This window comes from Leptonychotes weddellii, chromosome 3 (genome assembly GCF_054177405.1).
Source record: "Leptonychotes weddellii isolate Sample4059 chromosome 3, ASM5417740v2, whole genome shotgun sequence".
Taxonomy (NCBI): Eukaryota; Metazoa; Chordata; class Mammalia; order Carnivora; family Phocidae; genus Leptonychotes; species Leptonychotes weddellii.
The window spans coordinates 121,600,908-121,616,697 of record NC_138371.1 but is presented as its reverse complement, the minus strand read 5'-3'; the positions used below and the strand labels follow the sequence as shown (position 1 = coordinate 121,616,697).

Here is a 15,790-nt window from a genome sequence, read left to right as displayed (position 1 = left end):
TTATATCCAATTGCCTGATGGATATCTCCACCTGACTGTCTCACTGGCTTCCAAAGTCAGTCAATATAAACCTACTTGTTTCTGTCCACTGGTAGTCGCAACATTTAGCCAGTCATTATTTTCCTTGACTCCTTCCTCTCCCATAAACATCTAATCAAAAAGTCATGTTAATTTTACCCCCTAAATGTTTCTTATATTTACAGTATCACTCTTAAAATCACTGTACTAGTTGAGGCCCTCACCATTTCACTTGACTACTGCTACAGCCTCTAGACTGGTCTTAAAGCTGAGACCCCATCTGATCCACTACATCATCTGCTTCACATACTGGAGATATTACAAGTTTGTATAATTTTACTGAAAAGATGAGATCATTACAATTTAGAACTGTGATAAGAGCTCACAAAGAAAGTGAAAACTGAACTAGATTTTCAAAGACAGATAAAGAAAGAAAGGCACTAACAGCTGGAAATACAAATAAAAGTATCACGGGTGGGATAACCATGATGTGTACAGATGACAAGGAATAGATCAAGAGAGAGGAAGCTAAGAAAGTATGCAGAAATGTAACAGGGGATGAAATTGGAAAGGGTGGTTATCAAGTGTGGGTGTATGGTGGGGGGGTGGTGGTGAAGGGGAGTAGAACTCAAATCCCAAGCTTCAGAACTGGGAATTTATTCTATAGACATACTAAGTATAGAGGGCTACTGAAAAGGAGAGTAAAGAAAATAATGTTGGAGTCCATGGTATGTAGAATGGATAAAAAAGGTTTAAGGCTGATGGAGAGACCTGTTAAAAGGAAATTATGTACATCAAGTTAGGATAGATGGTTGAAAGAATATAAGTTCCTTTAAACAGAATACCAAGGTGGGAGGGGGTGGTAGTGAGCAAAAACTGAGGAGAGCCAAAGGTCAGGGGCTTAGAACAAATCTCTATAAATATCAAAGAAAGTAAGTTTGCTAGTAACGAGGTTAGAGAAACCCAAGAAGGAAAAGTATTTTAAGGAGAATAAATGTCAGCGATAGAAAAAGTGGTGAGGTCAAAAAGATGGGCCAGATAAGAAAATGGAGTAGCAGATAAGAACTACATGATGAATTTCGGCAAAAGCAGGGAATATTAGAGGCAGAGAAGAAGCAAGAGGACAATAAAATCAAAGATGATGAGTTTATGTTGTTCTTGGCTGGAAGAAGAAAGGGTTATTGGGTTATTATATTAAGCTAGTATAGGTAGCCTGGCAAAATATTGGAGAGATGAGAAAATGAGAAAACAGTGAGATATAAAAAAATAAAATTACAAAGCAGGGAGTGTTCTAAGATAACATTCGGAAAAAAAAAGAAAAAGAGAAGATGTAGAAAAATAATGAGGGTGATAATAAATGAGCATTTATTTTAAGTTTGATACTGTAGTGTTTTGTGTGTATTATTTCCATTCCTCACAACCACCTAATTTTTTTTTTTTTAGATTTTTATTTATTTATTTATTTGAGAGAGAGAGAGAGAAACAGCATGAGAGGGGATAGGGTCAGAGGGAGAAGCAGGCTCCCCACCGAGCCGGGAGCCCGATGCGGAACTCGATCCCAGGACTCCGGGATCATGACCTGAGCCGAAGGCAGTCGCTTAACCAACTGAGCCACCCAGGCGCCCTCCTCACAACCACCTAATTTTTATTGATGAGGTATCTGAGGCTCAAAAGTCACTTGGGTTTTGGTCGATAGCAAACTCTAGATTTAAACCAACATCTATTTGGCTCCAACGTCTATGGGCTTTTATATGATAACACAGTTCCCCATGAAAAATCCATAAAGTCAAATCCAAACCACTGACAATTTTTTTTTTTAAGATTTATTTATTTATTTGTCAGAGAGAGAGCGAGAGAGCACAAGCAGGGGGAGCGGCAGGCAGAAGGAGAAGCAGGCTCCTTTGCCTAGCAAGGAGCAGGATGCAGGACTCCATCCCAGGACCCTGGGATCATGACCTGATATGAAGGCAGACGCTTAACCGACTGAGCCACCCAGGCATCCCGACAATTTTGTTTTTGCTTTGGGCGGTAGTTGTACAGGCCTGTATATATTTTAGCATAATTTTTGTATATATGCTGTATTTCACAGACATACACACAAATGAGCCCAAAGGCTGGAATGTAAAGTAAAAAAAAGAGAAGGAGATCAAGGGAAAAAGGGGGTCCCTAAAGTAGAGATAGAATAGACTGTTTTTTAAACAGCTGAAATAAAATTTATTTTTACTTAATTATTTGTTACAGAAAATATACATGATTGAATAAAATAAGTGTTAAGCATTTTTGGAGAGATGGTCGTAGCATACAATGAAAGCAGAAGGAAGTATTTTTAAATAATAAAAATCCTTTGTGGCAACATCTATATTTCACTATTTTATCTAGTCAACTGAAAACTCCTTGGACAACATTTAGCAAAATCTACCAAATTTTAGTCTAAAGGCTCTCAAAAGCACAATCAGTATTTGTTTTAAAATATTTTGGAGTTCATGGGGCACCTGGGTGGCTCAGTCAAGTTAAGCGTCTGTCTTTGGCTCGGGTCATGATCCCAGGGTCCTGGGATCGAGCCCTGTGTCGGGCTCCCTTCCCTTCCTCGGCCTGCCGCTCCCCCTGCTTATACTGTCAAATAAATAAATAAATAAAATATTAAAAAAAATAAAATTAAATAAATAAAATATTTTGGAGTTCAAACTTACGTTCTTCCCAGTTAATTCAAATTGATGAGGTTTAAGATACAGTACTCTGGGATATCTCTAAACATTAACAGAAATGGGGCCACATCTCAAAAGACACAAAGTAGTGTTTTTCCCTTTCTATTCTGGAAAAGAATAACCTGATTTTTATTTTATTTTATTTTTTATTTATTTATTTATTTATTTTTTAAGATTTTATTTATTTATTTGAGAGAGAGAGAATGAGAGACAGAGAGCATGAGAGGGAGGAGGGTCAGAGGGAGAAGCAGACTCCCTGCTGAGCAGGGAGCCCGATGTGGGACTCGATCCCGGGACTCCAGGATCATGACCTGAGCCGAAGGCAGTCGCTTAACCAACTGAGCCACCCAGGCGCCCCAACCTGATTTTTAATTTACCACAAATAAAAAGCATATTGTTAGACAATCATGGTTGGAGTTCTATTAAAGACTTTGAAGAAGATCAGTGGATCAGCTGGAATATTCCCAGGGTAAGAGCCACTCAGTTCTGGAAATCATTCATGTTGACTCAGTCATGAGGTTAATCTATATATAGACTCATAAGCAAAGAGTGACTCAAACACTATTTGGGCTGTTTTAAAATATTACTCAAAACAAAAATAAAATAAAGACTATAAATATTTGAAGTAAGTTGGAATAGACAATAAACAGAAGCTAAAATTTTCCTAGAAAATATACGCATACTTCAAAAATTAAAAAAAAAGTACTTTAGGTCTTCTGAATATGATCACAGAATTAGAAAATTACATAAAAATATATAGCAAATGAAAAACATAATAAATGCAAAACCTAACTGAACCCATTAAATTATAATCCTAAATTTTCAGTTAACTGAAAAAAGTGAACAGACACTCAAATCCATACTTACTTATCATCCCTTTCTAGACATTTGACTAGAATTGGTAAAATCCCAGATTTTATTAGGTCATCAATTGGTGGGTTTCTGTCACTGGATAATAGCTTTCTAGAAAGAGAAATATAAGAAATTAATTGCTATAATTTTCACACTATGAACAGAAAAAACAATGCATTACTTCTAGACTACCAGCTAAGACACCTACAATAACTCTCTGGACAAATTAGTATTTACCTTGCAGCCTGAACAGCACTTAACTGGACCACTGGGTTATCACTTGTGGCATTCTGTAACACCAAATGTAAATTTAAGAAATTTTAAAAATATCAATTTCAAAACACTTCAAAATGAGAGTTATATTAAATTAATAACATACCTGCAATATAGCTTCTAGTGTTACATTTTGCTTAAAAGGAAAAAAAGACAGTTCAGGGAAGAGTTTCTTAAATAAAATTACATTTATTAAGTCTATTTACTAAAGTTATGAGTTAATATACATTAATTATCATTGTAAAACTGGTCTTAGATTACAAATGAAGTTCCCTGCTTATAATAAAAATTATTAAAAACACTTTATAACACCAAAGTAACTTACTGCTTTAAAATCAGCATCAACATCTGAATCTTCTAAACTTTCTTCTTGGGGAACATTTCTTTTTTTCAGTAAGTGTTCATCTCTCTTGTTCTGGATAAGGAGAACATGAATTAAATGTACATACTACAAACCAATAACAGGCTACGTTCTAGATTTGGTAACAAAATTAACTGGTGACAGTACAGCTTTCACACACACACACACTATATTAAACAGCAATAGTTCTGACCCATATCATGCCTCCCAATCTTTAATAAAGATTCAAATTTGGGGATGTGTTATTACTATAAAAATCTAGCAAATTTACATTTTTATGGTATGCTAGCCTTCATGTACTTACTAAAGCAAGAAGTCAGCTAGATGGGAAAGAGTTCAATGCTCAAATGTTAAGGTTTGTATGCTTGTTGGGAATGTGGGGAATGGGAATTCATTAGCATAAATGCCACCTACTTGCCATCATCTCAGATATAAACTCTTGCTATCTGGCTTTTACAAACAAAAATTCTCTACAAGCAAATATGGTTCTACATTTTATGGGATTTCAATTGTAATAGCAGCAACATGTGCCATTTCACATAATTTATCACTGGGTAAATCAATCTTCTTTTAAGTTTACAGTTTGCCTCATGGAACACTACATCAAAAACTAATGATGTACTGTATGGTGACTAACATAACATAATAAAAAAAAGTTTATAGTTTATCTATGGAATTAAGTCAAAATAAATTAGATAAAAGACTGAGTGATTTCTAGGGTGCCTGGGTGGCTCAGGTGGTTAAGTGTCTGCCTTCAACTCAGGTCATGATGTCAGGGTCCTGGGATCAAGTGCCATGTTGGGCTCCCTGCTCGGCAGGAAGCCTGGTTCTCCCTCTCCCTTTGCCCCTCCCCATGCTCACGCACACCTGTGCTCGCTCTTTCTGTCTCAAATAAATAAAAATCTTAAAAAAAAAAAAGACTGATTTCTAAAATCCTTCTCAACTTACAATTTCAGAGGGTATACTATCTAGTCTTCAATACAGTATTTACAGAATTTTTTGATAATAGAAATTAACTGAAGAGGTATTAATATTGATGTTAAAATTCAGATCGAGTAGAAAGTTAAAACTGGAAATATATGTGTATCTCCAGTTTACTGGCTTATCTGCATTAACACGTATTTTTTGTCCTATGTAGAAGCAAACATGTTTAAACAAACTGAGGCCTATATATCTATGCTAATCATTAGATTACCTACCAACCTGCACTTATATCACAGCATACTTCTTTAGCAACTACTCAATCAATTCTACATTATTTTTAAATTAATGCATCTCATAAATATTAAAATCCATGCATTGATATATTATAGTCTCAAGTGGCTCTCCACAAAATCCTTATTAATTTATAGTGGAAAAACTTGGCAGACAGCATCTTGACCAACTGACAAAGGTTATCATCATGAGTAAAGAACAAATCCACATTGTGTGCCTTCTGGTCTCATGCACTGAGAAAACAGTTATCACTTCTGTGGTAACAACAACCTGAGGAAAGTCAGACAAACCTAAATCTGCCATTCTATAAAACTAGTCTGTCCTCTTCAAAAATGTAGTCATGAGAGATAAAGACTGAATAACTGTCAGACTGAATGAGATTAAGGAAACATGACAAGTGCAAGATCTAATCCTGGATCGGATGTTGGATTTATAAAGGACATTTTTTATTAGGAACAACTAGCAAAATGAGTTAGGTCTATGAATTAGATGGTAGATATTTAGCCTGATAATTTGACAAATGCACTGTGGTTTACATAGGAAAGTATGTTTTTATGAAACATGAACTGACAAATTAAGGGTAATGGGGCATTATGCCTGCAACTTAACTGTTTCAAGAAAAAGTGTGTGTATGTGTGGGTATGTAAATCAGAGAGAGAGAGAGAGAATAAGGCAAATACAGAAAAAAGCTAACAAAGAAGCTGGGTGCTGAGTAAAGAGTGCACCGTGGTTTCTGTACTAATGTAAAGTTGAATTTCAAACTGCAAGTCTGAAATTGTTTCAAAACTGAAAAAAATCTATGCATTGTACTTTGTGATTTGTAAAATGGTTAATCTTAAAATTTATTATATTTTAACATTTCTTGGAATTTATTTAAATGTTTCACTAAGGTTTATCCCATTCTATTTTTGAGTCTGAATAATCAAGCTTCCAAAGGCCTTTTAGGAATTGTACTCTCTCCATTCCTCCAACTCCCCCAGATATTTCAGGCATAAAAACAATACATAGCATAAATATAACTAAAAGCTCCTATATACACAGATGCCGAATACAGGGATAGCATTTTATCCTAATATATGATGCTTGCGGTCTTTTTTTTGGGTAAGGAAGCTCATTTCTATTTCTAATTTGGTAAGATCTTTTTCTTTTCCTTTTTAGCCACAAATAGGTGCTTAATTTTATTAAATTGTGCTTCTTTTGCATCTATTGATACGGACATATAATTTTTCCCTTTTATCTGTAAATGTGGTAAATTAACTGATTTTTTAATGTTAAACTTAGAACCTTGCAATGTAAAAGTCACACATTTATAAGACCTGGGATAAACCTTTACTGCAAATTTTAAAAAGATATTCATTACTGTACTTAATTTGCTAACATTTGTTTGTTTGTTTTTTTACCTATGTTCATAAGTGAAACTGGAAGCACCTTTTCTCATGCTGTCTTGGTCTCATTCTCGATGTTACGGTTTTGCTAGCCTCATAAAATGGGTTGAGTAGTATTATCTCCTTACCTTCTCTAAAATCATTTAATAAGGCTGAAATTATCTGTTCTCTGAATGTCTGCTGGAGTTCTATCAGCAAGATTACCTTTTCTTTCTCACAGGGTTGGAAGAGGTTAAATGTTTTGTTACTGATATAATTTATTTTTACATCTATTCAGGTTTTTCATTTCTTCTTGAGTTAGCTGGGTAAATTATTTTTTTTCACTAGGAAATTGTTCATTTCAGCTAAGTTTTCAAATCTACTGGCATAAAACTGTTTATATTCAAATTGTGGTAGACTGTTTGCAAAAATGGCTATAATTCCCCTTCCCCTATCTGTGCCTCTGGACAGTTTGGTCCTGCACTAATTCTAGATGTGGCTGTTTGACTTTCTTGGTAATGGGACATTAATCAAATGGAATTGAAAAGTTCTTACACATCTGAGAATGTCCTCTCTTGCTGCTCTTAAAATTCTAAAACCACCATGTGAACAACACTGTGCTAGCCTGGTGGAGGACGAGGCTATGTAGAAGACAACCAAGGTCTCATCCAAAAGCCAGGAACTTGTGTGAGACCATCCAAAGATCATCCACAGATCACCAGCTGACCAGAGATGAATGAGGAAGCCCAGCAGAGATCAGCTGAACTGGCCCAGACCAGAAGAACCCCTCTGCCAACCCACAGAATTATTAGCTGAATAAAATGGCAATTGTTTTAAGCTACTTGGTTTTGGAGTGGTTTATTATGCAGCAAAAACTAAGTGATGTACTAATATTTTAAAACTTATGCTACAGATACATTAATATGCCTTTTAAATTCCTATTATTCTTTGTTCTGTATCTCTACTTGCTATAAATTTCTCTTGTGAAGTACATTTTTAACTGTATTCCACAGTTTCTGACATGTAATATTTTTCCTATTGTTCATTTCTAGGTAATGCTAATAGCCATTAAGATTTCTGTGATGCTCAAGGTATTCAGAAGTGCTTTATTTCTTTTTTTCACAATTATGAGATTTTCGTAACTATCTTATTCCCAGACTTCTAATCTAATTGTATAGTGATCAGAGAATACAGTCTGTACAACACTGTGAAATTAATTGATATTTGCTTTATACCAGAATTTCCTGAACCTTCTCAGTCCACACTGTAGGCCAAAGGAAATACCTAAGTTTTCCTATTCAAGTAGTCAGGTCCAAATGACTTAATAGTCATTGGCAGGGGGTTATGGGGCTGTGAGGAGTCGGGGGTTTTAGGGGCATATAAACTGAAAGAAAAAGAATCTTACTTCACTCTTAAACAAAATATGTGATTAAAAGGAATGCAGTGAGATCTATTTTTTAAATTGTGAACTACCTTAATACCTAATAGTTCTGTGGTATCTGAAAGATGTTAAATGTCACATTGTTTCTCTTAAAAATTTAGAATATCCCAAATATCCCTTTGGGTTCATCACGGAGCCCTGTGGTACCTCAGTGCACAGCTTGGAAATTATAGCTTTATACTATCACAAAACCATTTTTCATGGGGTTTTATATGTGTTTTTAAAATAACACTTGCAAATTAGGTTATTTAACTTTTCTTTCCCCTGTCAACTGGTGTGTTTATTAACGACAAGAAAATCTCCCACAGTGATTATGTATGTCTTTGACAAATTCTCCCTTGTAATTTTGTTCATTTTTGCTTTATAAATATTTGGACATACATTATTAAGCATATACAAGTTTAAAGTTATTGTAGCTGCATAGTAAATTGTTTCTTCTATCAAAAATTAAGTGATAACTCACAAATTTAAATTGACAACATCCTAAAATAAGCCAAAAATATCCCAGGGCATGAAAATCATACTTTATTCTTAACAAAACAAGAACTATGTACAAGCCAAGGACAGGTAATCCCTGGGCAGGTTCCTGGTGATCTAATTAATCATGTAATATTTATTTCTGTTCTTCACAATTATGAGATTTTCATAACTATCTTATTCCCAGACTTCTAATCTAATTGTATAGTGATCAGAGAATATAGTCTGTACAACACTGTGAAATTAATCATCAAAACCAGTAACTTAAACTGTCCCTTTACTTAACAACCTAGAGATTTTTACCCTCCTAGACACTGTACTTCAATAAATTCAGCATCTATAAAAGGTATCTCTTTCTTTTGTCAAGTGGGAGGAGAGTGCAGAAGATATGGAAACTAACCTAGTTTCAACACCTACTTTATCTACACACACACACACACATAGAAATTAGATCCATTTCTAAAGTTCCTTTAAAAATCTATTATTAATCTCGGGGTGCCTGGGTGGCTCAGTTGTTAAGCGTCTGCCTTCAAGCTCAGGTCATGATCCCAGGGTCCTGGGATCGAGCCCCACATCGGGCTCCCTGTTCCGTGGAGAGCCTGCTTCTCCCTCTCCCACTCCCCCTGCTTGTGTTCCTGCTCTCGCTCTCTCTCTCTGTCAAATAAATAAATAAAATCTTTAAAAAATAAAAATTAAAAAAAATAAAAATCTATTATTAACCTATTACCCAACTATGTATTTAATCCTTTTTAACTTTCTGTTTCCTGACTATTAGGATTGAACCACATGGAATTAACACTTTGTAGGTTAAGAAGGTTAATTATGGACAATTTCTAAGACTCAATCTAATATTTTTTGAGTTAAAAAATTCTGTATATCTGGGGCGCCTGGGTGGCTCAGTCGGTTGAGCGACTGCCTTCGGCTCAGGTCATGATCCTGGAGTCCCGGGATCGAGTCCCGCATCGGGCTCCCTGCTCGGCAGGGAGTCTGCTTCCCCCTCTGACCCTCCTCCCTCTCATGCTCTCTCTATCTCATTCTCTCTGTCTCAAATAAATAAATAAAATCTTTAAAAAAAAAAAATTTAAAAAAAAAAAAAAATTCTGTATATCTGTCTCTATATAAAGTTCTTTTTTATTCCCAAATTTCTCTCTTCATCTTGAAAAAGTGGCTGAACATTCTATACCTAAATTTGTGGAATAAGTCAGCAATCACTTCTTAAACATGTTATGAAAAAAATATTTATCAGCCCCATTTTGAACATGACATAACTAAATTTGTTTTTATTGAGCAATATATTCATTGTGTTAAATCTTATCTAGTTTTAGTTCCTGTAAAATTAAAATCTCTTATTTCACAGATGAGTATGGGGATACAGAGAACCAGGCTAAATTAAATTATATATCTAGGAAATATCAGTTAAGATTTGAACCCCAGTTGTAGCTACAGAACTGTTTCTTAAATATATTCTACAACTTGCTTTTTTTTTTTTTAAGTAGCCCAACTCTGGTTGCATCTAAATGCTTCTAAAGAAGTAGAAAAAAGGGGCACCTGGGTGGCTCAGCTGCTTAAGCATCTGCCTTCGGCTCAGGTTATGATCTCAGGGCCCTGGGATCAAGCCCGGCTTTAAGTCGGGCTCCCTGCTCAGCAGGGAGTCTGCTTCTCCCTCTCCCTCTCTCTCTGTCCCTCCCCTTTGCTCATTCATACTCTCTCTCAAATAAATAAAATCTTAAAAAAAAGTAAAAAAAAATACTCAAAAGATAAGACCTTCCCCTCAATATTAACATTTCTGAAATGATACTATCACTGTGTAGATATATGGATATTCACCCACAAGTTTTATGTTATATTTACATTTTGGCCATTCTCCTCAATGTATTATACTTTGACTAAAAAATGAAAAAAAAACCGGGGCACCTGGGTGGCTCAGTTGATTAAGCGACTGCCTTCGGCTCAGGTCATGATCCCGGAGTCCTGGGATCAAGTCCCGAATTAGGCTCCCTGCTTGGCAGGGAGTCTGCTTCTTCCTCTGACCCTACCCTCTCTTGTGCTCTCTCTCTCAAATAAAGTAATTAAATAAAATCTTTAAAAAATTTTTTTAAAAAAACCAAAACACTATTGGTTCATCAATCATGTAAAAATTTGACAACAGAAATTATTCTTCCTGAAGGATCACTTAACTAACCTTATCAAATGGCTGCTTTATTTTGGATTCTTCTTTACTAATTTAAGGTTTTACATATGATCATTTCAATAGACACAGAAAAAGTATTTGACAAAATACAACATCCATCTGTGATAAGAACCCTGAACAAAGTAGGTTTGTAGGGAACATACCTCAACATAATAAAGTCCATATATGAAAAATACACAGCTACATCCTTAACGAAAAAACTGAGAGCTTCTTCCCTAAGGTAAGGAACAAGACAGGGATGTCCACTCTTACCACTTTTATTCAACGTAGTACTGCAAGTCCTAGCCCTCAGCAATCAGACAACAAAAAGAAATAAAAGGTGGTGCGCCTGGGTAGCTCAGTCAGTTAAACATCCAACTCTTGATTTTGACTCAGGTCATAATCTCAGGGTTCTGAGATTAAACCCAGCTCTGGGCTCCACGCTAGGCATGGAGTCTGCTTAAGGTTCTCTCCCTCTCCCCCCACTCCCTCTCTTTAAAAAGGGCATCCAAATTGGTAAGGAAGTAAAACCTTCACTCTTTACAGATGACATGATACTCTATACAGAAAACCTGACTCTACCAAAAAACTGCTAGAACTGATAAACTCAGTAAAGTTGCAGAATACAAAATCAATATACAGAAATCTGTTACATTTCTATTACCAATAATGAAGCAGCAGAAAGAGAAATTAAGGCAACAATATCATTTACAACTGCACCCGAAATAAAAAGATACCTAGGAATAAACCTAATCAAAGAGGTGAAAGAACTGTACTCTGAAAACTATAAAACACTGATGAGAGAAATTGAAGATGACACAAAGAAATGGAAACACATTCCATGCTCAAGGATTAGAAGAACAAATGTTGTGAAAATGTCTATACTACCCAAAGCAATCTACACATTTAATGCAATCCCTTTTACAATATCAATAGCATTTTTCACACAACTAGAACAAACAATTCTAAAATTTGTATGGAACCACAGAAGACCCCGAGTAGTGAAAGCAATCTCAAAAAAGCAAAACAAAGCTGGAGGCATCAATATTCTAGACTTCAAGCTATATTAAAAAGCTGTAGTAATTAAAACACTATGGTACTGGCACAAAAATAGAAACATGGATCAATGGAACAGAATAGAAAACCCAGAAATAAACTCACAACTATATGGTCAATTAATCTTTGACAAAGCAGAAAAGAATATCCAATGGGAAAAGGACAGTCTCTTCAACAAATGGCGCTGGGAAAACTGAACAGCAACATGCAAATGAAAAAAACTGGATCACTTTCTTACACCATATATAAAAATAAATTAAAAATGGGTAAAAGACCTAAATGTGAGACCTGAAACCACAAAAAGCCTAGAAGAGAGCACAGGCAGTAAGCTCTGACATGGGCTATAGCAACATTTTTCTAGATATATTTCCTCAGGCAAGGGAAACAAAAGCAAAAATAAACTATTGGTACTACATCAAAATAAAAAGCTTCTGCACAGTGAAGAAGGTAAGAAGATGATCATCAAGACTAAAAGGCAATCTACAGAATGGGAGAAGATATTTGCATATGGCCTATCTGATAAACGATTAGTATCCAAAGAACTTATAAAACTCAACACCCTCAAAATAAATAACTAAAAAATGACAGAAGACATGAACAGACAGAAGACATACAGATGGCCAACAGACACATGAAAAGATGCCTACCATCACTGATCATCAGGGAAATGCAAATCAAAACTGCAATGAGATATCACCTCACATCTGTCAGAATGGCTTAAATCAAAAACACAAGAAACAACAAGTGTTGGCGAGGATGTGGAAAAAAAGGAACCCTCTTACACTGTTGGTGGGAAGGCAAACTGGTGCAGCCACTCTGGAAAACAATATGGAGGTTCCTCAAAAAGTTAAAAGTAGATCTACCCTATGATCTAGCAATCACACTACTGGGTATTTACTCAAAGAATATAAAAACAAATTCAAAGGAATACCTACGCCCCTACGTTTATTGCAGTATTATTTACAATAGCCAGGATATGGAAGCAGCCCAAGTGGCTCAGTCGAGTTGAGTGTCTGACTCTTGATTTCAACTCAGGTCATGATCTCAGGGTCATGAGATTGAGCCCCATGTCGGGCTCCACACTCAGCATGGAGTTTGCCTGGGATTCTTTCTTTCTCTCTGTCCCTTTCCCCACTCACACACTCTCTTGCTCACTCACTCAAAATAAATAAATAAAATCTTTTAAAAAGAGAACCTGGGCTAGGGATTTTTGCATTATTTCTTATAACTGCATTCACGTTGATAATTGTCTCAATCATAACTTCAATTAATAAAACCTTGATCAATCAAAACTTCTATTAATGAAACCCTGAATTAACTTCTTAAGTTTTTATTTTAATTCCAGTTACTTAACATAGTGTTATATTACTTTCAGGTGTGCAATATAGTGATTCAACACTTCCATACAACACCCGGTGCTCATCACAATAGGTGCATTCCTTAATCCCCATCACCTATTTAAACCAATCCCCCAACCCCTCCCCTTGGTAATCATCAGTTTGTTCTCTATAATTAAGGTTTCTTTCTTGATTTATTTCTTTTTTTTCCCTTTGCTCACTTGTTTATTCCTTAAATTGCATATATGAGTGAAATCATAATTGTATTTGTCTTTCTCTGACTTACTTCGCTTAGCCTAATACTCTACCTCCATTCAAGTCATTGCAAATGGGAAGATTTCATTCTTTTTTATGGCTGAATAATATTCCATTGTATATATAAACCACATCTTTTTTTTAAAGAAAGATTTTATTTATTTATTTAAGACACAGAGAGAAAGAGAGAGAGCACAAGTGCATGTAAGCATGAGCAGGCGGAAGGGACAGAATCAGACTCCCTGCTGAGCAGTGAGCCAATGCAGGGCTCAATCCCAGGACCACCTGAGTGGAAGGCAGACGCTTAACCAACTGAGCCACCCTGGTACTCCTAGCCCAGATTCCCTTAATTAACATTTTGCCAAACTATAGTATAACATCACAACCAAGACACTGACACTGATACAACCCACTGATCTTATTTAGAATTCCTGTCTTACTTGCATTCACTGTATGAAAGTTTGTATGTATTAATTCTATACAATTTTATCACCAGCAGAGGTTCATGTATCCATCATTATAGTCAAAATACAGAACAGTTCCAAAAACGGAAGATGCCCTTTTATAATCAACCTCTGCCTCTCCTCCCTGTCCCTATATCTAACCCCTGCAACGACTAATCTGTCCTTCATTTCTAAAATTTTATCATTTCAAAAATATTATATAAATAGAATCACCCAGTATATAATCTTTTTGTGATGGGCGTTCCTTTGCCCAGCATTAATTCCCTAGAAATTCACATAAGTTGCTGCTTCTATTAATAGTTTATTCCTTTTAATTGCTGAGTGGTATTTCATGGCAAAGACATACCAAAGATTAACCAATTATCCTTTATTTACTTATTTATTTTAAAAATTTTATTTATTTATTTGACAGAAAGAGACACAGCTAGAGAGGGAACACAAGCAGGGGGAGTGGGAGAGGGAGAAGCAGGCTTCCCGCAGAGCAGGGAGCCCAATGCAGGGCTCGATCCCAGGACCCTGGGCTCATGACCTGAGCCAAAGGCAGACACTTAATGACTGAGCCACCCAGGCGCCCCTAACCAATTATCCTTTAAAGACATCTGGATTGTTCCCAGGTTTTGGCTATTACAAAATAAAGTTGTTACAAACATTCATGTACAGATTTTGTATGAACACCAGTTCTCATATCTCTGGGATAAATGAGTAGGAGTATAACCAGTAGGCTGTATAGTAGCAACATGTTTCCCAGAGTGATTGTACCATTCCACATTCCCATCAGCAACGTATAAGTGATCCAATTTCTTTACATCCTCACTAGCATTTCATGTTGTCACTATTTTTTATTTTAGCCATTCTAATAGATGCTTAGTTGGTTTTAATCCATATTTCTTTGATGACTAATAATCTATTAATAATCATAATTACAATAAGTGCCATGTGTGTATCTCCTTCAATGAAATGTCTCTTCTCATTCTTGCCCATTTTTTTTTTTTGTTTGTTTGCTTGTTTGTTTGTTTGCTTTTAGGATATTCTTGCCCATTTTTTTAATTAGGGTTTTTTTTGTTTTATTTTTTACTGTTAACCTTTAAGAGTTCATTATATATACTAGATACTAGTCCTGTATTGGATATGTGGTTTTCATCTTAGCTCTAGCTTGTATTTTCATCCTCTTCATACGAGATTTCACAGAATAAAATTTTTTAATTTATTAAGGTCCAACTTTCGTTTTATGGATTATGCTTTTGCGGTCAACTGTAAGAACCATCTGCCTGGCTCTGGATCCTGAAAATTTTCCTCCATTTTTTCCCTAAAAGTTTTATACTTTTTTTTTTAAATTTTATTATGTTATGTTAGTCACCATACAATACATCATTAGTTTTTGATGTGGTGATCCACGATTCATTGTTTTCTTATGACACGCAGTGCTCCATGCAGTACGTGCCCTCCTTAATACCGATCACTGGGCTAACCAATCCCCCATCCCCCCTCCCCTCTAAAACCCTGTTTGTTTCTCATAGTCCATAGTCTCTCATGGTTCATCTCTCCAACTCCCCCCCCTCATTTTTTCCTTCCTTCTCCTAGTGTCCTCCATGCTATTCCTTATGTTCCACAAATAAGTGAAACCATATGATAATTGTCTTTCTCTGCTTGACTTATTTCACTTAACATAATCTCCACCAGTCCCATCCATGTTGATGTAAAAGTTGGGTATTCATCCTTTCTGATGGCTGAGTAATAGTCCACTATATATATGGACCACATCTTCTTTATCCATTCGTCTGTTGAAGGGCATCTCGGCTCTT

At 35.7% G+C, this 15,790-nt stretch overlaps 1 protein-coding gene across 1 annotated transcript in view; it reads right to left on the bottom strand.

The window, feature by feature from the left end:
* Positions 1 to 15,790, bottom strand: part of KPNA3 (karyopherin subunit alpha 3) — a 92,707-nt gene that overhangs the window by 27,200 nt on the left and 49,717 nt on the right. Inside the window, exons 3-6 of the mRNA XM_081814902.1 lie at positions 4,174 to 4,263; positions 3,955 to 3,984; positions 3,813 to 3,865; positions 3,591 to 3,686 (exon numbers count right to left, since the gene is read on the bottom strand). Of these exons, the coding sequence (XP_081671028.1) occupies positions 3,591 to 3,686; positions 3,813 to 3,865; positions 3,955 to 3,984; positions 4,174 to 4,263 (269 nt within the window). The remainder of the gene's footprint in view (positions 1 to 3,590; positions 3,687 to 3,812; positions 3,866 to 3,954; positions 3,985 to 4,173; positions 4,264 to 15,790) is intronic.